The sequence below is a fragment of the Chiloscyllium punctatum genome, chromosome 8, assembly GCF_047496795.1.
Source record: "Chiloscyllium punctatum isolate Juve2018m chromosome 8, sChiPun1.3, whole genome shotgun sequence".
NCBI lineage: Eukaryota > Metazoa > Chordata > Chondrichthyes > Orectolobiformes > Hemiscylliidae > Chiloscyllium > Chiloscyllium punctatum.
The window spans coordinates 114,337,666-114,361,767 of record NC_092746.1 but is presented as its reverse complement, the minus strand read 5'-3'; the positions used below and the strand labels follow the sequence as shown (position 1 = coordinate 114,361,767).

The 24,102-nt window shown below is 41.2% G+C and overlaps 1 protein-coding gene across 2 annotated transcripts in view; it reads right to left on the bottom strand.

Moving 5' to 3' along the window:
• The window catches only part of obscnb (obscurin, cytoskeletal calmodulin and titin-interacting RhoGEF b), an 802,448-nt gene extending 786,747 nt beyond the window's left edge, over positions 1–15,701 (bottom strand). The window contains exons 1-2 of one of the 2 annotated variants that reach the window (XM_072576281.1): positions 15,411–15,701; positions 13,817–14,970 (exon numbers count right to left, since the gene is read on the bottom strand). In XM_072576281.1, coding sequence (XP_072432382.1) covers positions 13,817–14,966 — 1,150 coding nt within the window. In that variant the 5' untranslated portion in view covers positions 14,967–14,970; positions 15,411–15,701. The remainder of the gene's footprint in view (positions 1–13,816; positions 14,971–15,410) is intronic. The other variant, XM_072576282.1, reaches the window with a different exon arrangement.
• Between the last annotated feature and the right edge of the window lie 8,401 nt (positions 15,702–24,102).

Sequence of the window (24,102 nt, the reverse complement as noted above, 5' to 3'; positions counted from 1 at the left end):
GTTAGCACACTGCTGCCTCATAGCGCCAGGGACCCGGGTTCAATTCCAGTCTCTGGCGACTGTCTGTGTGGAGTTTGCACATTCTTCCCATGTCTGCATGGGTTTTCTTCCGGGTGCTCCGGTTTCCTCCCACAATCCAAAGATGTGCAGGTTAGGTGAATTGGACATGCTAAAATTGCCCATAGTGTTCAGGGATACCTAGATTAGGTGCATTAGTCAGGGGAATACGTTTGGGTGGGATACTCTTCGGAGGGTCAGTGTAGACTTCTTGGGACAAAGGGCCTGTTTCCATACTGTAGGGATTCTATGACATAACACTCAAGGCTACATGCTAAATACTGTAAAGTGTGACTAGTATAGATTTAGAGTACCTTTTTGTCAGTACAGACTGAACAGGCTGAAGGGCTTCTTCCCTACTGTAAGATTCTATGCCAGAGCTTGTGACAGAATGAATTCATTGTTATTAAGTTATAATGGGTAGTTCACATGTAATGTGTGCAGCTTTTAAAACAAGATTTCAAACATGAGCATCCACAATACAGAAAAGAAAGGGCTGGAAGGAGACAGAAAAAAATGGGCATGCAATTTTATTCAGGACTTTTATGTTCCTGTTTTGATTAGATTACCTCCAGTGTGGAAACAGGCCCTTCTGCCCAACCATCCAAACCGACCCTCCAAAGAGTAACCCACCCAGACCCGTTTCCCTCTAATTAATTGACCTAACACAATGGGCAATTTAGCATGGCCAATTCACCTGACCTGCACATCTTTGGACTGTGGGAGGAAACCGGATCATCTGGAGGAAACCCACGCAGACACAGGGAGAATGTGCAAACTCCTCACAGACAGTCACCCAAGACTGGAATCAAACATGGGACCCTGGTGCTTTTAGGCAGCAGTGCCATGTTCTTAGTTGAAATTTAGCAGGGAAAGACTGTTAGGTTCCCAGGAAAGGAAACGAAGTACTCAAGCTGACTTGTGCTGTTGTTGGGTGTTAACATTACTGCTAAAAGAAAAAGCCAGAATATTTGATTTAATTTTGAGAAATGTCTTAGTCTTCAGGACCAAAGAGATGTAATCATAAGTGACACTAAATTAAAAATTGCCAAGGTATCTTTTCTGGTTACGTAATATTGTCCGTATACCATAATTGAAACATGGAAACACTGAATGTTCACGGCACACAAAGTGGCCACTTAGCCCATCATATCTGCATTGGCCAAATAGTGTGACACTCAGCCTGATCCCACTTCCCAGTGTATCTTAATCTCCCAGCATGTACCACTTCCAAATAACCTTTTAGTGATTCTTTCCATGTCTCAACTGAAAGTATTTCTTCAGCCTGATGTCGGATTAACTGCTAGTTGAAGCTAACAGTTTCTTGAGTGACAAAAGCATTTTCAACAGTGCTTCAAGTCCAATTAAATGTCATTGCTGATAGCTGTCATTCTTTAAACCCCAACAGCTGCTTGCTGCTTTATTTTTGATTTTACCTTCAAGGAAGTTTAACTACTATGTCTGAAGTCAGATACAATTCCCCTCTTCAAATACTAAGCAAACCATCACAGCATACAAGTCATTCTATAATGTAAGGGACAAGGTACATCTTAAGTTGTCACACTGCAGGTGATTGAATTCCAACTGAATACTGAATCACCGCTTTAATTAATTCTACTCTCCCTGTATATCTGCTTCAAGACTATCTTCACATAGCATAACCTAATTTCACCAAATGCATGCTGGAAGGTTAGAAGACACAGGATAGAATTTGAGAACCAAGAGGAATCCAGAAGGTTCAGAGGAGAAGTGAAAAGCAAAATATATTATTGAAGAAAAGATGAATTATGAGAAAAGATTGACAGCCAAGAGAAAGGGGAAGCTCAAAGTTTTCTGTAGGGCATATAAATAGTGAGAGAGGGTAAAAGGAGGTAAAGGGCCAACAAGGGACCAAAAAAGGGAATTTTGAAAGCAGAATACATGGCTGAGGTATATTACGTGAATAATTTGCACGTGTCTTTACCAAGGAATTAGATGTTATCCCAGGACATGACAGAAGAAATCCAGATTCCTTTTAAATGTTGCAAGAGTAACTTGCCTCTCAGGCAACATGTTTCATATTTCTACCACACTGAGTGAAAAACCTTTTCCTAAGATCTATCCTAAATCACTTATTCCTCACCTTAAACATATGCCCTCTGGTCTTAGGCACATCTGCCACAGGGAAAACAGTCTCATGATCTACCCTATCTATGTCTTAACTTTGTATACCTCAATCAGATCCCCTCCTCTGCTCCAAGGAAAATAAAACCAGCCTATGTGAATTGTGCTGAAGACCTGCTTCTGTGTTGTATGACTATGACTCTATCCAGTGTCTCATCATAATTGAGATTTTCCATCCCAGGCAACAACCTGGTGAACCTCCTCTTGCACCCTCTCCAAAGCAATCATGTCCTGCTGATCGTGCAGCAACCAGAACTTCACACAGTGTGCCCTAATCAATGATTTATAAAGTTGCAGCAAGACTTCTCTGGTCCCATATTCTACACCCTGGTTACTAAGGCAAGCATTCTACATGCCTTTCTTAACACCCTGTCTACTTGTGCTGAAACCTTCAGGGATCTATGGACTTGTACACCAAGGTTCCTTTGCTCCCCAGTACTCCCTATGCCCCTACCATTCATTAAGTACATCCTTCCCTTATTAAACATAACAAAGTGTTTCACCTCTTATTTATCAAGATTAAATTATATCTGCCATTGCTCTGCCCTACTTACCAACTGACCAATATCAGTCTGTAGCCTGAGACCATCCTCCTCACGATCAACAACACTACCAATTTTTGTGTCCCCTAACTCCATGCACAAATTGCCCCTTTGGTTTCTAATAGGTCTCACACTTACCCTAGTACTCCTCTTGCTGGACGTATACTTATAAAATGCCTTAGGATTTTCCTTAATTCCATCTGCCAAAGCCCTCTTTGTTGTAGCCCTCTTTGCCCTCCTAATTTCTTTATCAAACTCTCAATATTCCGTAACATCTAGGGTTCCCTGGACTTGCTGCCTTTGCACTTCACTCTTAGAGGAACACACTGGCCCTGAATTCTCAGTGTACTACTTCCAAAAGATTCCCAATTTCCAAATGTAAAATCACCTCCAACGACCTGCTCCAGGTCTATGTTTGCCAAATCCTGTTTCATGATATTGAAATTAGCCTTCCCCCCTAATTTAGAAAGTTAGCTCCTGCACCATCCTTATCTCCTTGGCCCAACGCAGTGGTGGGGAAAATGCTGGAGTCAATTATTGAGGATGTAACAACAGAGCTTTTGGAAAGCAAAGACAGAATTCACTAAAGTGAAATCATGCTTGACAAATTTTGTGGAATTTCTTGAGGATATGACCAATAGAGTGGAAAAGGGGAAATCAGCAGATGTTGTGTATCTGGACTTTCAAAAGGCTTTTGACAAGGTGCTACATAAATAATCAATAAGCAAAATTAAAGCTCATAGTATCAGAGGGACTTTATTGGCACAGATAGAGATCTGATTGGTAGACAGGAAGCAGAGAGTTGGAGTAAACAGATCCTTTTCAGATGGCAGGCAGTGACGAGTGGGTGCCACAGGGTTCAATGCTGGGACCCCAGCTGTTCACAACATACATTAACAATTTGATTAAGGAATTGAATTCAATATCTCCAAATTTGCAGATGGCACTAAACTTAGTAACAGTGTGTGCTTTGAGGAGAATGCTAAGATGCTGCAGGCTGACTTGAGAAAACAGGCTGAGTGGGCAAATACTTGCCAAATGCAATACAATGAGGATAAATGGGAGCTTATCCACTTTGATCGCAAAAACAGGAAGGCAGATTATTATCTGAATGGTGGCAGTTGGGAAAAAGTGAAGTGCAACAAGTCCTGGGTGTCATGGTGGAAAAGTCACTGAAGGCTGGAATGCAGGCAGTGAGGAAAGCTAATGGCATGCTGGCCTTCATAGCTAAATGGTTTGTGTATCGGAGTAAGAACATCCTGCTACAGTTATATTGGGCCTTGGTGAGGCCACACCTTGAGTGTTGTGCGCAGTTTTGGTCACCTAGTCTGAGGAAGGACATTCTTGCTGTTGAGGGAGTCCACCAAAGTTTCACTGGACTGATTTCCAGGATAGTAGGACTGACATATGAGGAAAGATTGGATCAACTGGGCTTGTATTCACTGGAATTTAGAAGAATGAGGGGGGAATCTCATTGAAGGAAATAGAATCCTGATGGGACAGGACAGGCTAAGTGCGGAAAGAATGTTTCCGATATTGGGGAAGTCCAGAACTAGGATCACAGTCTAAGAATAAGGGGTAGGCCATTCAGGTCTGAGACGAGGAAGAATTTCTTCACTCAAGAGAATTGTGAACCTGTGGAAAATTCTCCTATAAGAAGCTGCTGGGGCCAGTTCATTAGATATATTCAAGAGGGAGCTGGAAATGGACCACGTGGCTAAAGAGATCAAGGGATATGGGGAGAGGGCTGGAATAGAATATTGAGATTACATGATCAGCCATGGTCGTATTGAATGGTAGTGCAGACTCGAAGGAAAGAATGGCCCACTCCTACATCTAACCTTCTGTGTTTCTATGACTTTGAAGCTTATGGTCAATATTCTCAAAATGTTCACCCACTGACACTCAATCCACTTGATCAGCTTGTTTCCCTAGGATCAGATCTAACACTGCTCCATCTCTAGTAAAGCTGTCTATGGACTGACACAAAATCTCTCCTGGGTGCACTTTTAAAATTCCACTCCATCTAATACTTCCACACCAAGGCAATCCCAGTTAATGTTGGCAATGTCAAAATCCCTTGGTACTATAACTCTATTCCTCTCATACTTCTCTGTGATTTGTCTACATGTCTGCTCCTCTATCTCCCCTCACTGTTGGGAGACCTGTAGTATAATTACAGCAGTGATCATCTTTTTTTTCTTGCTATGCACATAAGCTTGGCAGATAGAGATCAAATTCTGGATTAGAGATGCTGGAAGAGCACAGGTTTCCAGCATCTGCAGTCATTGTTTTTACCCAGATAGAGATCAAAGCCCAGTGGCATTGACCACTCACATTAAACTTGTGACTCGGAGTGGGGAAGGGAAAGGGAAGGCAACAGGGAGTACAGAGTTAAGTAGAAAGATAAGATGCAGGTTAGCATGTGTGCAGGGTTTAACTTCAAGGCAGGCTAGGAATGAAGCAAAAAAGAATGGTAACTTAGACATATTATTAGAGATGTTGAAAATCGTGAGGATAAGAAAATTAGCATTAAGGCACTTTACCTAAATGCTCGTAGTATTAGTAGCAAAGCAGACAAATTAACAACACAAATCATCATGAACGATTATCATGTGGTAGGCATCACAGAGACGTGGTTGCAGGGGGTTCAGGACTGGCAGTTAAACATCCAAAGATTTACAACTTATCGAAAAGACAGGGAGATGGGCAGAAAGGGCGGGGTTGCCTTGTTAGTTAAGAATGAGATTAAATCTATCGCACTGATTGACACAGGGTCAGATGATGTGGAGTCTGTGTGGGTGGAGTTGAAGCACCAGAAAGGCAAAAAAGTCATAATGGGAGTTATGTACTGACCGCCCAGCAGTGGTCAGGACCAGGAAATAGATCGGGCATGTCAGAAAAGCAACATCACGGTGACCATGGGGGACTTCAATATGCAGGTGAACTGGGTGAATAATGTTGCCGGTGGACCCAAAGAAAGGGAATTCATGGAATGCATACAGGATGGCTTTTTGCAGCACCTTGTGATGGGGCCCACAAGGGAGCAGGTTATTCTGGACTTAGTTCTATGTAATGAGCCAGACTTTATAAAAGATCTTAAAGTAAGGGCACATTTAGGAGGCAGCAATCATAATATGGTAGAGTTCAGTCTGCAGTTGAGAGAAAGCAAAGTTGGATGTACTGGTGTTACAGTTAAATAAAGGTAATTACAGGGGCATGAGAGAGGAACTGACAAAAATCGACTGGAAGCAGAGCCAAGTGGGAAAGACAGCTTTATTCCTGATGAAGGGCTTTTGCCCAAAACGTCGATTTCGCTGCTCGTTGGATGCTGCCTGAACTGCTGTGCTCTTCCAGCACCACTAATCCAGTAGAACAACAATGGCAGGAGTTTCTGGGTGTAATTGAGGACACAGTACACATCCCAAAGAAAAAAAAGATTATCCGGGGAGGGGTTAGACAGCCATGGTTGACAAAGGAAGTCAGGAAATGTATCAAAGCAAAAGAGAGAGCCTATAAAGTCACCAAGAGCACTGGGAAATCAGAAGACTAGGAAGACTACAAAAACATAGGATAACAAAGAGACAAATAAGGAAGGAGAGGATCAAATATGAAGGTAAGCTAGCCAGTAATATTAGAAATGATAGTAAAGATTAGATTCCCTACAATGTGGAAACAGGCCCTTCCGCCCAACAAGTCCACACCGACCCTCCGAAAAGCAACCCACCCAGACCCATTCCCCCCGACTAATACGCCTAACACTACGGGCAACTTAGCCTGGCCAATTCACCTAACCTTGGGAGGAAACCAGAGCACCCACAGGCAAACAAGGGGAGAACGTGCAAACTCCACAGACGGTTGCCTGAGGCAGGAATTGAACCCAGGTCCCTGGCCCTGTGAGACAGCAGTGTTAACCACTGAGCCACCATGCCACCCATGGTTTCTTTCAATATATAAGAAATAAACAAGAGGCAAAAGTAGAAATTGGGCTGCTCCAAACTGATGCTGGAAGGCTAGTGCTAGGAATAAGGAAACAGCTGAAGAACTTAATAAGTACTTTGTGTAAGTCTGCACAGTGGAAGATATGAGTATTATCCCAACAATTAAGGAGAGTTGGGGGCAGAGTTGAGTATGGTAGGCATTACAAAAGTGAAAGTGCTAGAAAAGCTAAAAAGTCAAAAAATTAATAAATCTCCTGGCCCTGATGGGCTACATCCTAGAGTTCTGAGAGAGGTGGCTGAGGAAATAGCTGAGGTGCTGACTATGATCTTTCAAAAATCACTGGAGTCAGGGAAAGTTCCAGGTGATTGGAAAATCGCTGATGTTCAAGAAAGAATCAAGATAAAAGATGGTAAATTATAGGCTGATTAGCCTAACCTCGGTTGTAGGTAAAATTCTAGAATCCATCATTAAGGATGCGATTTCTAAATTCTTGGAAGTGCAGGGTCAGATTAGAACAAGTCAGCATGGATTAAGTAAGGGGAGGTCATGCCTGACAAACCTGTTAGAATTCTTTGAAGTGGTAACAAGTAAGTTAGACCAGGGGAACCCATTGGATGTTATCTATCTAGACTTCCAAAAGGCCTTTGATAAGGTGCCTCATGGGAGGCTGCTGAGTACGGTGAGGGCCCATGGTGTTTGAGGTGAGCTACTGGCATGAGTTGAGGATTGTCTATCTGACAGAAGACAGAGAGTTGGGATAAAAGGTCCTTTTTCAGAATGGCAGCTGGTGACAAGTAGGGTCCCGCAGGGTTCAGTGTTGGGGCCACAGTTGTTCACTTTATATATTAGTGAGCTGGATGAAAGTACTGGTGGCATTCTGGCAAAGTTCACCGATGATACAAAGCCAGGCAAACAGTCAGGTAGTACTGAGGAGGTAGGTAGGCTGCAGAAAGATTTAGACAGTTTAGGAGAATAGTCCAGGAAATGGCTGATGAAATTCAATGTGAGCAAGTGTGAGGTTTTAAACCTTGGAAAAAAGAATAGAGGCATGGACTATTTTCTAAACAAGAAAATTCATAAAGCCAAAGTACAAAGGGATCTGGGAGTGCTAGTCCAGGATTCTCTAAAGGTTGATTTGCAGGTTGGGTCCATGATTAAGAAAGCACATGTAATGTTGTTATTTATCTCAAGAGGGCTGGAATATGAAAGTAGCAATATGCTCCTGAGACCTTATAAAGCTCTAGTTAGGCCCCCTTTAGAATACTGTGTCCATTTTGGGCCCCACGCCTCAGGAAGGACATACTGGCACTGGAGCGTGTCCAGCGGAGATTCACACGGATGATCCCTGGAATGGTAGGCCTAACATATGATGATCAGCTGAGGATCCTAGGATTGTATTCATTAGGGTTTAGAAGGTTGAGGGGCGATCTAATAGAAACTTACAAGATAATGCATGGCTTAGAAAGGGTGGATGCTGGGAATTTGTTTTCGTTAGGCTGGGAGGCTAGAACTCTTGGGCACAGCCTTAAAATTAGAGGGGGTCAATTTAGAATGGAAATGAAGAGGCATTTCTTAAGCCAGAGAGTGTCCCCTCTATTTGGTTGTGTTACTGACTACATTACTTTTGAATAAACCCAATCACAAAAAAATCTTTTCATAATTATATTATAGTAAAATGGTTCTAATTAGTCTTTTTTTCATTATCACAAACCAACATTCAACTGGTCATTTCCAATGACTCACAAAAAACAAACTACCAAACTTTCTAGTTTTTTTACCAAAAGAACATTTTCTGAGAATTGTTTTTTAAGATATAATTGATACAAACTACTTGAGCCTGTCAAACATCTCAAACATTTACAGGAAAATGTCATCAAGTCGAGTTAAAAATGGAAAATCTTTATGAGGGTATTAATGGTTGGGAAAAGTAGTCTCTTATACTAGGCAAATGATAATCATCGGCAAACTAAATTGACTAAATTAAATGAGAACAAATGGCATTTTCATGAAGACCTGAAAATTTACTGCTTCAAACAATTAAATGAATGGCGTTCCATTTATGAGCCTCTGACACATAGCACTGCATGCTAGGAATGCACACCAGAATATTAGGCATACAGATTACCTATTACACAAGTCAATCACTGCCCATCCATTTAAATAAATGAATGGATACTTAGATAGCCCATGCAATAGGTTCATTGTCCATTGAACCTTAGAAAGGTTATAGCAGTGAAAGAAGTTGTTCAGCCCATTGTGCCTATGTGGCTAGACATCACTTGTTGGCCTTGTCCAAAACAAATCCAATGAAACAATACAAAATAATAGCCCACAATCTTTCCTGGTTCAGCAGACCTATAAAACAGTGTTCATTTACCTATCAGACGATAACAATAAGTTTGAGGACCTTGTAGTACTGGAGGAGGTTGCAGAGATGAGGATATTTGAGATCATGAAGGAATATGAGAGTGATAATTGGAGTATAAGAGAGCCATTACTGATTAGTAAGGAAAACCAAAGAACTGCAGGTGCTGAAAATCAGAAACAAAATAATAAATTCAGCAGATCTGGTAGCATCTGTGGAAAGAAAGCAGAGTTAATGTTTCCAGTCCTGTGACTCTGCTTCAGAACTAATTGTAGCTGGTAAAGGTTGGTACATATGCTGAAGATGGGTAGGAGAGGGGTAAGGAGTAAGCAATAGTTGGAGATGGAGCCCAGAGAAAGAGAAAATCAGTTGGGCACACAAAGGAATGAGTAAAGGCCAGTCTGGGAGAATGAATAGCTGCTAATGGGGACCAACAGCTGACAATGGGTTGTACTGGTAGCAGCCCATGTGACACAAGACCTGGTGCAGCAGGGTTGGGTTAAAGACATGGGAGATGGTGCTCACACCCTAAAATGATTGAACTTGATATTGAGCCCGGAACGTTTCAAGCAGCAAATACGGTGTTGCTATTCCAGCTTGTGCTGAGGTTCAATGAAGAACTGTAGCAAGGCCAACACAGAGATGTTGGACAGGGAACACAGTGGTGAGTTGAAATGGCAGTCAGCCAGAAGCTTGCGATCATTTTTGAGGACAGAAGATAGCTGTACTACTTAAGCGGTCTTCCAGTCTGCATTTCGTCTCCGCAATGTAGGGTACACCACGTTGGCGCATACTGTACAGGATACAGAGTGTGAGGATGTTTAGTCAAGGTAACCATGGGAGTGGGGGGGGGGGAGCTTGTTGTGAATATTGGTGGCCAGCCTACCTTCACAAATGGAAACAGACATTGAAGAAAGGAAGGGAGGAATCAGAGGTGGACTTGGGAACAGTTTGGATATTGGAAGCAAAATTGAAGACGTTTCTAATTCTGGACTAGATAGGAAAGTAACACCAATGATGTCTTCTTTCATGCCAATTCTTCATTGTCCTCAATTCCTCAATATTTCAAAAATCTATTTACCTCTTCTTTAAATACTTTCAGGGTCCAGCTTCCACAACTGTCTGGAACAGAAAATTGCAGGCATTCACTATGCTCTGAGGGAAGAAATACCTTTACATCTCAGCTTTAAATGAGTGTCCCCTTACTCTGTAGCTATACCCCCTAGTTCATGAATCCCCCACTGGTGGAAACATGTCAACATCTAATTTACCAAGCTCCCTTGGAATCTTGCACATTTCAATAAGATCACCCTTCATTCTTCTAAATTTGAATGAATAAAGACCTAACCTGTTTAACCATTCTTAATAAGTAATACCTTCCTCATTGTGAATCTTTTTTGAGCGCTCTCCAATGGCAGTATATCCTTTCTTAAATACGGGAGCTAAAATCTATACACAGTACTCGAGGTACTGCCTCACCAACATCTTGCACTTGTAACAAGACTTTTAGATTTTTAAACTCCATCCCTAGCAGTAAAGACCAAAATTCCATTTGACTTCTTAATTACTTGCTGCACCAAATGCTGACTTCATGTGTTTCCTGCACAACAACAACCATTTTTGGGAGTCCCTTTCGATTTATATAATAGTCTGTCGTTTGATTCTTGCTACCAAAATACACAACCTCATACTTTGCTAAATTAAATTTCTTCTGCCAGGTTTTTGCCAACTCACTCAACCCATCTATATCCATTTGAAGACTTCTTCCATCCTCATCACAACACGCCCTCCAACCTATTTTGATATTCGCAACAAATCTGGATGTATTACATTCTGACTTACATTCTGTTCATTCTCCAAGTCATTAATGTAATCAGAATCTAATTGAGGCATAAAGACTGATCCTAATTGCACTCCACTAGAACCACATTTCCAACCTGAAAAAGACCCATTAATGTCTGTCTCCATAAATACTCTCGATCATGTGTGTTAACCAATCCTCAATCCATGCTAATACATTATTCCCAATGTTGTGAGCTGTCACACTCATGACTGTATGGCCAAATTCTGTCCCAACTCCATTTATAAATTTACTAATGACCATTTTGTTGTAGAACAGATCTCAAACAACAAAAAGGCAGAATACAGGAAAGAAATTGAGTGCTTAGCAGCATGGTATAAGTATAACAATCTCTCCATCGACATCAGCAAAACAAAGGAGCTGATCATTGACTTCAGGAAGTAGAGTGGCGGATACGCTCCTGTCTTTATAAATGATTAGATTACTTACAGTGTGGAAACAGGCCCTTCGGCCCAACAAGTCCACACCAACCCACCAAAGCACAACACACCCATTCCCCTACATTTACCCCTTTTACCTAACACAACAAGCAATTTAGCATGGCCAATTCACCTGACCTGCACATCTTTGGACTGTGGGAGGAAACCAGAGCAAACCCACGCAGACATGGGAAGAATGTGCAAACTCCACACAGTCAGTTACCTGAGTCAGGAATTGAACCCGGGTCTCTAGCACTGTGAAGCAGCAGTGCTAACCACTGTGCCACCGTGCCGCCCACAGGATGCTGAGGTGGAGATCATTGAAAGCATTAAGTTCCTGGGAGTGATTATCACAAGCAACCTGTCCTGATCCACTCATGTAGACGCAATGATCAAGAAAGCACTTCTCAACTTCCTCAGGAGGCTAAGGAAATTCGACATGTCCAAAAGAACTCTTAGAAATTTTCATAAGTGAACCATAGATGGTATTATATCCAGATACATGACAGTGTAATATGGCAACTGCTCTACTAAGCCCGGAAGAAACTACAGAGTTGTGAACACAGTCCAGTCCATCATGCAAACAGCCTTCCATCTATTAATTCCATCCATACTTCCTGCTGCCTCGGGAAAACAACCAACATAATCAAAGACCCTGCTTATGGTCTCTTATCCTGGTTATATTCTCTTCTACCCTCTTCCATCAGGCAGAAGATATAAAAGTTTGCGTACAAATACAAGAAGATTCAAGAACAGATTCTTCCCTGATGTTATTTGACTTTTGAAGAGTTCTCAAAGATTTTAAATTTAATGTTGATCTCTCATGCTGTGCACCTTCTTTGCAGCTGTAACATTGTTTTCTTTGCTTGGTTCTATTACCGTAATGCACTTTGTATGGCATGATCCGTCTTTTCAAATCAAAGCTTTTCACTGTACCTAGGTACATGTGACAATAATCAATGAAATCAAATCTTGTGCAATAATCTCTAATGTGGAACCTTTTATGTTTTGTTCCATTCAGTCATGCAATATGGGCATCTCTGGCGATTATGATTACCCATCCATAATTGGATGTTATGCAGACAGTAAGAATCAATCACATTGCTGGAATCACACATAGACTGGACCAGGCAAGGATGGTAGTTTCCTTCCCTAAAGGACATTAGGGAAAAAGATGTGGCTTTTTTTCCGACAATAGACAGTGGTTTCATGCTCACTAGATTCTCAATTCTAGATTCTTTATTAATTTTAAATTCTGAAATCTGCCATGGAGGGTCTTGAACCCTGGTCCTCAGAAAATTAGTTGAGATTCTGGATTAACAGTCTAGCAATAATATCAATATGCCACTGACACCCCAATGTATTATTAAATCTTTCTAGAAATCCAAATACACTACATCTCCTAGTTTCCCTTCATCAATTTTGATCCATCCTCAAAGAACTATAGCATATTTGTCAGACATGATTTTCAATCCTGGTTAATATTTATCCCTGAACAAAATGAAAAACTATTAAATGATCATGTTGTAGGTCGGCACATTATTTCAGTGTTATGTTTCTGGCAAGTTACCTAAACTTCAGAAGTAACACTTAAAATCAGTGGTAGGGAAACTATTGGAAAAAAATTTTGAAGGACAGAATTAATCTCCACTTTGAGTGGCAAGGATTTATCCTGTGTGGTGATACATTTTGGGAGAACTAAGAAGACAAGTGTTTACACATTGAATAGTAGAAGCCTAGGAAGTAAAGATCAGAGGAGCTGGATATTACAATTGCTCGACCACAACTAAAGTACTTTGAGCAGTTCTGGTCACCACTCTATCAGAAGGATGTGATTACACCTCGATATGGTGCAGAGGAAGTTCACCAGGAATTTGCCTAGGCTGGCCTGAGTCAGCTATGAAGAGAGACCAGCAAGCCTTGGGGCTTTTTTCCACACAGCAGAGGAGGATGGGGGAGGGACGTGATTGAGGTGCATTAAATTACTAAGGGCATGGATGGGTAAATATGGAGAAACCCTTAGTAGAGGGGCAACTCTTCGGAAAACACAATTTGAAGGTAAGGTGCAAGTGGTTTCGAGGGAGTTTGACGAGGTTTTTTCCTACCGAGGGTATGGTAGGTACTTGCTGCCTAAAAGGGTAGAGGCTGGAACTCTAAAGACATTTAACAACTATTTTGATGAACACTAGATCGCCATAATACACAAGGCTATGGGATTAGAATAGATAGATAAATGTTTGATGACTGACGCCAACACGACGGGACGACGAACCTTCTTTTCCGTGCAGTAAAACTCTTGTCTCTAGATGCATCAGTGACTGCAAACAGCAAAGAATATGTGTGTACATGCAGCTTTCTCCATGACTTCAGTACGTGCCAGTACTGAAGTCATGGAAGATGCTGCATGTAATCAAATATTTTACTTCTGGCACAACAAAACAGAAATGATATCAGAGTCTCAGTTTACCTTTGACGATGACCAGCACCGAACTGTAAGTCTGTCCGGCCAAATTGGAAGCGGTGCAAGTGTACCGTCCGTTGTCGCTCTGCTTGCAGTAGAGAATCCTCAGCACGAAGTTGTCCTCGTCATCATCGAAGAGGACGTGCCGTCGGCCCGAGAAGATGACCTCGCCGTCCTTCTTCCACAGGATCTCGGGTCTGGGTTTGCCCGTCACTTGACAGCTCAGCTTGGCATGTTTGCCCTCGGTGACAGTGCACGTGCGGGCCCATCCAACCGCCGCGCTCGCGGCCCCGCCCACGCCAGTGCCCGAGAGCGACGCATAGAGCGAGCGCGGCCGACTGTAGCTTCCCGCCGTTTCGTAATCTCGCGAGAGCTGGCGGCCGGCCGAGACAACAGGCGTGGATGGGCCGTCCGTCGACGGGCCTGAGGTAAGAATGTCGTGGCCGCGCATGTGTTCCCGCCTTTGCTGCAGGTGCGACAGCAGCGAGGTCTTGGCGTAGCCGGGATCTAGCGCCGCGGGCAAAGCAGAGCTGGCTTCAGTCGGGGAGAGGACGACCAAGGCGACGACAACCTGGCTCTCGCCCAGACGGTTGAAGGCCCTACACAGCAAGGCGCCGCCGTCGGAAAACCTGACGCAGGAGATTTTCAGCGTGCTTCCGTCGACAGCAGCCTCCACCGAGTAGCGGTTGTTGCCGCCGTCGCCCAGCCTCTCGCCATCTCTCTCCCAGTGGATGGACGGCGTCGGGTTCCCGTCCACCTTGCAGGAGAAGCTGGCGTCCTCGCCCAGGCACACGCGGAGAGAACACGGTTTGAGCAGGAAGGTCGGGGCGTGCTGCGCTCCCGGCGCCTCGTCCAGGTCGACGCCGACCCGCAGAGTGACCGCCGCGTACGCTTCACCCACTGTGTTGTTGGCCCTGCAGATGTACTGGCCGCTGTCACCTGTGCACAGGTCGTAAATGGTCAGCTTGTACATGTCGCCGTCCTCCACCGTTTTGAAGCGGCCTCCCGACTTCACCGGCGCCTTGTCCTTTTCCCACACGACCACTGGCACCGGGTTGCCGATAATCTGGCAGGCGAGGGTCGCATCCTTACCGGCGGAGACAGTAAACGCCTTGGGTCGGGCTAAAAATCTGGGGGCTCCGCCGAAATCCATCATTGATCTAGAATGGAGAAAGGAACTAACTTTTACACTTTGAAGGTCATGAGAACCGTTCTTTCTAGTATCTTTCAGTGCGCTCCTTCAGTTGAGGTCGTACAAAAGTCGTCAATCGTCACCCCTTCCCCTCCCTGAGTTACAGCACTGTCTTAAAAATAGAATCAGCTGTCCTCTCTTATCTCGGTACACGTCCATTTGTAGAACCAATCCTTGACAATATGTACATAACACCGTTAACAATAGCATACACAAACTATCTGTGTTGATTTTAAAAAGTACACAGCACATTTTTAGTTTATTTAGCGTTGTATTTTAAGTTAAAACCTGAAAACGCATTCAGTTCTTTAAATTAGTTCACATACATATGTTTCTGTTCCAGTGAATGCATTTCTTCTTTGGGAGGCGGCGGGGGGGGGGAACTAAGCAGCGTGCGAGGAAACGTACCTGTTTTCAAATCGACGGCAATCACGAAGAACATTAAAAAAAATTCAAATATAAAAACCGCGCATCGGAGTACGGTATATCAGAAGGTGGATTCCAAGGAGATCTGAATGAATCATCCAGACTGTTTGTCCAAAGACGAAATGCGAAAGATCGGACGAAAGTTTGTGAAAACCAGTGGCTGGGGCTGTATCCCCCAGTCTCCTGCAGTAGTTCTCGATTTTGCCTTGTACCCTGGTCTGTGCCGAATGCTAAATCGTTGACGTACTTTGCTTTACTCAGCCGAAACTCCAAAATAGATTGGTGACATTTGCGCAAGCGATTGCATTACAGACCTGTGAGATGAGAGCGACAGCATCTCCAAAGTACCCCTTCGAAATTACCACTACATTTAGAGATGTATTTCTATCATCCTTTGCATTACTTTTGTTGGTTGTGCCCTCCATAACACTTCCCTGAGACGAGTTTTTTAATTACATTATTCTGGTGTATTAATTTGTGAATAATCTCAATCCATTTTTAGAAACTTTTGAGTATTGTACTTATCATCCCCCACAGTTGAGAATGGTTTGCTCTATAATGCAATCTCATGGGGGCTGGTGGTAAGATTGACAACAGCAAATGTTTGCAGCTTTATAATAAAATCTTCTGAAATTTTATACCAATTTGGCTTTCTCCAGAATCTGTCTACAGGATTCTATTTTGATGTAAGGTATCACATATTATCATATTCCATGATCTAATGCCTTTTCAGTAAACATTTTGCAGCTTATTAACAAAGTGACAGAGTTTATTTTGTTTCATAATAATGTTGGAGATCATTCAAGCAGCAAACTAAGTTCCAAAATAAGAGAAATAAAATTATTTATATACTGTTATTAATGTGACAGTGCCTTACATTTATCATGAGTTAGTACTTTGAACAGATCCAAAAAATGTATCCAGTAATTACCGACGACCAGATAAAGTCAAGCAATGATCGTCCCAAACAACAATTCTGTCATTAGAGAGAGGCGACTGGTGGTTTAACATGAGGGTCACCAAAGCTTGAACATAATTTGCAGAAAACGGAACCCTGCATTAAGAAAAATGATTTCCAATAGTGTAAATAGTCCACATAAAGCTTTACTTACATTATCCTGAAAGAAATAATATTGAACTCAAAACATTAATTCTTGTTTCTCTGTTCACAGATGATACCAGACTTGCTGAGTTTCTCTACCATTTGCTGTTTTTATTTCAGACTTCCAACATCCCACATTACCTTGCTTTTCTCTTAAATTATTTGTTAGTGTTAACTATTAGTGCACTCTGGATTGTTCAGACCATGCAGTCTAATCACAGAATCGCATCAAATCTTTTGTTTTGGGAGCATAAGCTGATTACTGATGGTTGTCTGCCTATTCTGACCAACTGGAAGAATATTTTGTTGGATTCAATCAGACAGTTGTTGGGATGTGCAGCCTATTCATCTGGTATTCCACCAGCAATGAAATTCAGATATGACATTGTTCAATTATGTCATTGACAGAACTTTGGACTGACAATAGCATTCTGTTAGTCAAAAATGCCATTTATTTTCAGCAGCATTCTTATGCACAATATAAAAGATTGTGGTTTTAGGTTTAATACATAAGGAATTTACCATTAGAGAGTAGAGATTTGGAATAAATGTTTCATTCAGGTTTTCAGCTCAGCCAGCCAGCTTCTTGTGGGCAAGTCGGGCTGAACAATAAATATTGGCCCAGCCAACAACACCCACATACTGTGAATTTTGTTTTCAAGGAACCAGTGGATTTCCACAGGGATCAATACTGGTGTTTCATCTATTAACAGGCGATATTGTGGCTCAGATGGAGGGATTGATTATTGTCAAAAAGCAAGCAAGGTAAGAAAGAAAATGCTGAAAAGGGTAGCATGATCCACAAAGGGATATAAGTTAAACAAATGGACAAAAAAGATACATGTAGCTTAATCAGGGAAAATGTGAAGTCTAATAACAGGAAACATCAAAATGATTATTTGAATGGAGAGGCTGCGGAATTCCATGATACAGAAGGATCTGGATGCCCTTATATATGAATTGCAACAAGTTAATATGCTGGTACACGAAGTAATTAAGAATATTGGCCTTTATTTCACAAGGAATGGAATATAAAACTGGGGGTATCTTATTGCAGCTGTAAAGGACATTCAGAGAAATTTGAGCCTTGAAGTAGTAGAGATGTTTATGGTATTGACAATTCCTTGCTCCTAGTAGAACTGTCCTGGTGACCAAGTCAGAGGGAGGTCCCAGAAAGAAAGTGCAATTTGAAGTCTTTGATAGCAGAACAAGTCTGGCAAGATGGACTGGATCACTGCAGCTTAACACCACCAATCTGACTGCTAGATCGTCAAGATTATGAGAATAATAACAGCGCCTCAAGGTCCAACATTATCAAAGTCATATGGGTTTCTCCCAGGATCCACCTCCCAAATCCAGCTCAATGGAGATTGGGAATGTGAAGGAGGCTGTGAAAATGGGTCCAAAAGAGAAAATGATGGAAAATCTCAGCAGGTCTGGCAGCATCTTCAAGGAGAAAAGAGGTGACGTTTCGAGTCTAACTGACCCTTTGTCAAAGCTGGGTCTCCCATTTTCAACAATCTGCAGACAAGTGATGGATGCATGTCAGGACAGAGGTTACTGTGTTGATGCTAAATGGGGACCAGGCTAGAAAAAAGTGTCCTAAAATAGGCTGTGCTATTCCTAGTTGTGGTCAAAGAAAGAAAATTAAAATTCATAAATTGGAATGTTAAAACACACATTGATAATCTCAAAACTGAAGACCGAAGGGAGATCTACAATTGTACTATGGGATCTGTCAAGACTCCAAATTTACATCACCATGTTCAATGAGACCTGTCTCCCTCGGAGGGTGAGCTGAAGGGACTAATGAGCATACACATTCTGCTGCATAAAGAAAAACTAACTGTCCCTTATAATCAAGTCTTTGCTTTGATGACTGGAATAGGATCCTGGATGCACAACCAGAAGTTCCTATTTGAATAAATGAAAGGCTTATGACACTTTGACTACAACTCAGCTGTAATGAATATGCTACAGTCAATGCTTATGGAGCAATCCTTGACTTTAGAGTCATAGAGATGTACAACATGGATATAGGCCTTCAGTCCATCTCATTCATCAATGCCAAACAGATATCTTAAATCAATCTAATCCCATTTGCCAGCATTTGGCCCATATATTTCTGAACCCTTACTATTCATTTACTTATCTAGATGCCTTTTAAAAGTGTTGTAATTGTACGAGCCTCCACCGCCTCCTGTGGCAGCTCATTTCATACACACATCACCTTGTGTGTAATGAAGTTGCCCCTTAGGTCCCATTTTAATTTTTCCCCTCTCACCTTAAACCTATGTCCTCTCGTTTTGGACCCTCCTATTCTGAGGAAAAGACCATGGCTCTTCACCTATCCTCGCATTCCCCACTCCATGATTTTATAAACCTCTATAAAATCACCTCTCAGCCTCCAATGCTCTAGGCAAAACAGCCCAGCCTATTCAATCTTTCCATATAACTCAAACCCTCCAAGTGTGGTAACATCCTTGTAAATCCTTTCTGAATCTTCCCAATTTTACAACATCTTTCCGACAGGGAGACCAGACCTTGACTTTGATGAGGATGCAAAGGAAAAATTTTCTTCTGACTTTGAGGAAGTCAAGGATGGTACCTAAAGGAAGAGATCATTATTTTGGAAGCTTTAATGTTCAGGTTGGCCATAACTCTGATGCCTGGACAAGAAGTACTGTGGAAAACAATGTAGTAAAAGCCAATGCAATTTGACTTACTGACAAAGTGTGCTCAGCATTGCTTTATAACATGCACCCTCTTCTGCCAGAGGACAAATGCAAATCCACACAGAAGCATACAGGATCAAAGCACTGGCACCACCTGGTCTATGTTTGACTCAAACAATTGTATTGTTATGATCTCAGCTGATGATAATACTAGATGAATCAGGTCCCAGAGTGAAACCTCACTTGGTAGATCATAAATTATACTTTACCAGTTGGTTAGCTTGGTGGTTAGTCATTGAAACATATTTATATGCAACTCAAAATGTTCTTTGAACAAAGGTATTTTTAAAAGTTTAGATAGATTTAAAAAACAAAACAAAGTTTCCATATTTCCCAGGAATATCCATGACAGACACTCAAATTTGAGGGAAATATACTCCTGTCTAAACTCTAATTTTTTACTTAACTGATGGATTTTACTTTTTCTTGGACTGTTGACCTAACGCTTCTCAGTTCTGACAAGAAATTTCTGTACCGTAGCTAGGAGATTCACAAAGTAAAATCTTTTTGCTGTGAGTTATGACAAAAGAACAACAAAGGTTTTATACAAAAGGAAAAGAAATTACAAATTATTTTGCACTGTGCAAGAATTATTTGAAACAATCATTAAAAATATCATAAAGGTTCAACCCTTTGATCCTGACAACAAATACTCAAACTTCAATGAAAGGTTTGTGCTTCAAAGTTTCTTATTCAGTGAGCATGGTTGTACTTGATTTCTTTTCAGCAAACTTCTGCATTCACTGCGATGTTAGGTGTATAATTTATATATATAGTTCAATATCAGTCGCATCTGGGTTTTGCTTAGTGTTTGATTAACAGCCCATGGTCTTTTTTTTAAAAAAGGCATGCTTCTTGGAGGCTAATGGGAATTTGTTTACACACAAGTTTTTATTTACTGGTAAACAGTATGAAACAAAAATAAATTGCTGGACAAATTCAGCAAGTCTGGCAGTATCTGTGGGAGGAAAGCAAGAGTTAACATTAAGAATCTGGTTCTGATTAAGAGTCACATAACATCACATATCAAGATTCGTAATGTTAACTGCTTTTTTCCCACAAATTCTACCTGACCTGAGTTTCTCCAGCATTTTTTTCTTTCAGATCTCCAGTATGCGCAGTTCTTTTATTTATTTTGAAATCAACAGTATAGTGCATTAGGCTTCAGTTAGAAGAACCTGAAATTGTGTTTTGCTTTGGGAACTGTAGCTTGAGGAAAGCCTTTAGCTTCAATTCAGTTTACAGAAGTCTTGCTTGAAGCTGAGTTTGTAAGGCAATTTCTCCTGAAGAAGGGAAATAGAATGATTAAGAAATCAGTTACCTCAGTGTAGGAGTTCAGGTTGAAACATTAGAACAGAAGGATTTGATTAAAACCCTGAAGGGATTATTTGAACTGAGCCATTTATGCTCAGGTAAATGACAAAGCGCGGGAAAGGTTATCAGATACAAAACCACAACTAAGATAACCCCTATGTGAGATAGAGATGGGAATTCTCTGGGGTGTTTGGGAATTGTAATGGGATGCTTTTGGGATTAATGGAATATAACTTTACCATATGCTTCAAAATCTTCGCAGTCCCAACCTTGGTAAAATCAAATAAGACGAAGTACGATCTTTCAAACCAGATTTCAATCTGGGATTTAGAATCCAAAGATGTGCAGGTTAGTTGAATTGGCCATGCTAAATTGCTCATAGTGTTCAGGGTTGTGGAGGTTAGGTGCATTAGTCAGGGGTAAGTGTAGAGTAATGGGGAATGGATTTGGATGGGATAGTGTTTGGAGGTCAGTGTAGACTTGTTGTGCCGAAGGGCCAGTTTGCACACTAGAAACTCTACGATTCTATGATGATTTGAGTTGCCCAGTGATAACTCAACTGGGATCATAGCTGTCGTCTTTAGTTCATGAGAAGATCTTTAAACAAACTGCTAATACACTCCATTTATTCATTAACATGTGTACCTTAGTTTCATGCATTCAAGACCTTTGTAGGATATCTTCTTCAAAGCCTTCTGTTTCTGGAGCTTTTCTCTACTAACTTATAATCCACTCAGTCTTCCCTCATTTGTTTGGACACTGCTGATGTTGCAGATTTTTTTTACTGTCTGAATGACCTATTCAGGTATACGTGACAATAAATAAATCAAATCAAATCTCTACATGCTTCTTACTATTTGTCTTTCCAGAAGGAAACATATCTGTGCTCTTGTGTCACAGGAAACCTTGTTAACATTCCATTTTTCCTCTCTTCTTACTGTGTTTTCTGAAGCACTGAAATATTCACCTCAATGATTTGTTTATAAAAGTCTCATTTGAATATATGTTAACACATTTCAAGACAACCCAGCACTACTGTCAAAACTAATTAAAATGAATCTCAAATAATGTCTCCCATTCTTAGCTTACACAATATAGAAATACAAAACAGGCTTAAAGCTAAATAGGGACCTGTCCACTTTCAATCCCATGTTTGCAAATCATATCAACAGAATGTTGTGGATCCAACTGAAAAACAAGCTGTTTTAGATCTGGAGATGTTTAATGTCAGATTCCAGAGCAAACAATGATCACAGTATATTAGAATTCAATTTAAGGAGGAGAAACTTGAATCAGACACAACTGTACTGAACTTAAATAAGGGTAATTATTTACAGTCTGCAATCTTGAAGTCTCAATATTATTCAGTAACTTCAGAAACTGATCACACTATATCTGATCTTACGTTTTCTTACATTCTTTGCCTCCTCTCCCCACAGCCTTGTTTTGTGTACTTTGCCCTTAGAAGAGAAGATCCATACTCTCCCTTTCACACCTTAATTTAGACACATTTAACATTTATTTTTCAGTTTCTCACCATTAAATCCTTTGTCTTTTGCAATGTGCCTCTGCCTCTGTCATATGTATATACAAAAAAAATCCTCAATATCTTTCAGTTCTGAAAAAGTCATACTGAAGTTGGAACATTAACTTTTTTCCCTCCAGCTGGCAGACCTGCTGAGTTTCTCCAGCATTGTGTTTGTTATTAAGCTTTTCTTACTTAAGTCATTGAAATATTGTGACCCTGAAAATAGGAGAACATTTGGAAAACAATAGCCAAAAAACATTTATTCAGCCTTTTCTTTCAACTTCATAGTCCCATGAAATACGATATATAGTCTTCTCCAGTTGAGTTAAGACTGTCTTATATTTCTGGAGTGAGAAATAAACAGATTAAAAACCAAGATTAATCCAGATGAAAAGGTTTGTGGGAAGTTCATTACTGATCCATGCAGACAATCAAAAATATTCCAGGGTGATCACTCTAGTACTAATATGGCTATACTTTACAAGGTCATTGATTTACCACACCTACCTTGCAGCCACAATCAGAACAAAGTGATTCAAATCCTAAATTCCAATGAGTTCCACTCCTCAACACTTTATGAACATTTGATAACCTGAAAGCTGTTATGGGTTTTTCAAAATTCCTATTTCTATATCGTCAAAGCTCAAACAAAATCATGTTCCAATATTTCTCTTTTAAAATGTGCCAGATGTAACATTCTGTCATAAACAGATCTGATCTCATAGCATACATCTTGGGTGAGGTGGCGTAGTGATCATGTTACTGGATTTTGTTTCTATTCATTCATGGGGTATGGCTGTTATTGACCAGACCAGCATGTTACACATCCCATGTTGCCAGAGGGCAGTTATGTGTTGACCACATTGCTGAGGGTCTTGAGTCATATGTAGGCGAGCCCAGGTAAGAATGGCAGTGGCCTTCCCTAAATAACTTTAGTAAATCAGATGGGTTTTTCCAAAAACAGACTAATTTCATGGGTCATCATTAGATTCCTAATTCCAGATATTTATTGAATTCAAACTCCACATCTGCCATGGGAGGATTTGCACTGGGGTCCTCCAGAATATTATCTGTGTATCTGGATTAATACGCTGAAAATGTGTTGCTGGAAAAGCGCAGCAGGTCAGGCAGCATCCAAGGAACAAGAGAATCGATGTTTCGGGCATGAACCCTTCTTCAGGATTAATAGTCTTGTGATAATACCACTAGGCCTAACCTCTCCCACAAGCCAACAGATGTGAGTCCAAATCCTAACATTTACCTTCAATTAAATACATGAACCTCTGAAAAAAAAAGCTTGTATGGTGAGGGTGAAGCAACTAGATTGTGAATCAGATAGATCTTTGTAACAATGACTTTTATGGTAGGAAAATTCTTATCCTAAATTGGTCTGGTCTTTGAAGTGACCTAGCAAGCCATTTAAACTTAGCATAACTTACTTCAAAGAAAATAAAAAGAGTCTCACCAAAGAAATTAAACCGGACAGATCAATTGGCATCGAACTATGCGCTGGAAAAGACAATCGCAGAAACAACCTTGTTGAGCCTTTGAAGTCCTCCATACTAACATCTAGGGGCTAGTACCAAAATTGGTACAGCTGTCTCAAAGACTAGTCAAGCAATAGCGGACGACATACTCATAGAATCATACCTTGCAGACCATGTCCCTTCAGGATTTGGAGATGCCGGTGTTGGACTGGGGTGTTCAAAGTTAAAAATCACACAACGGGTTATGGTTCAACAGGTTTAACTGGAAACACACCAGCTTTCGGAGCGCCACTCCTTCATCAGGTGGTTGACAAGGACCAGCGCACCGAACGCTAGTGTGCTTCCAGTTAAACCTGTTGGACTATAACCTGGTGTTGTGTGATTTTTAACTATGTCCCTTCAACACCATCATCATCCCTGGATATGACCCATCCCACCAGCAAGACACACCCAACAGAGGTAGAAGCACAGTAGTATACAGTTGGAAGGGAGTTGCCCTGGGAGTTCT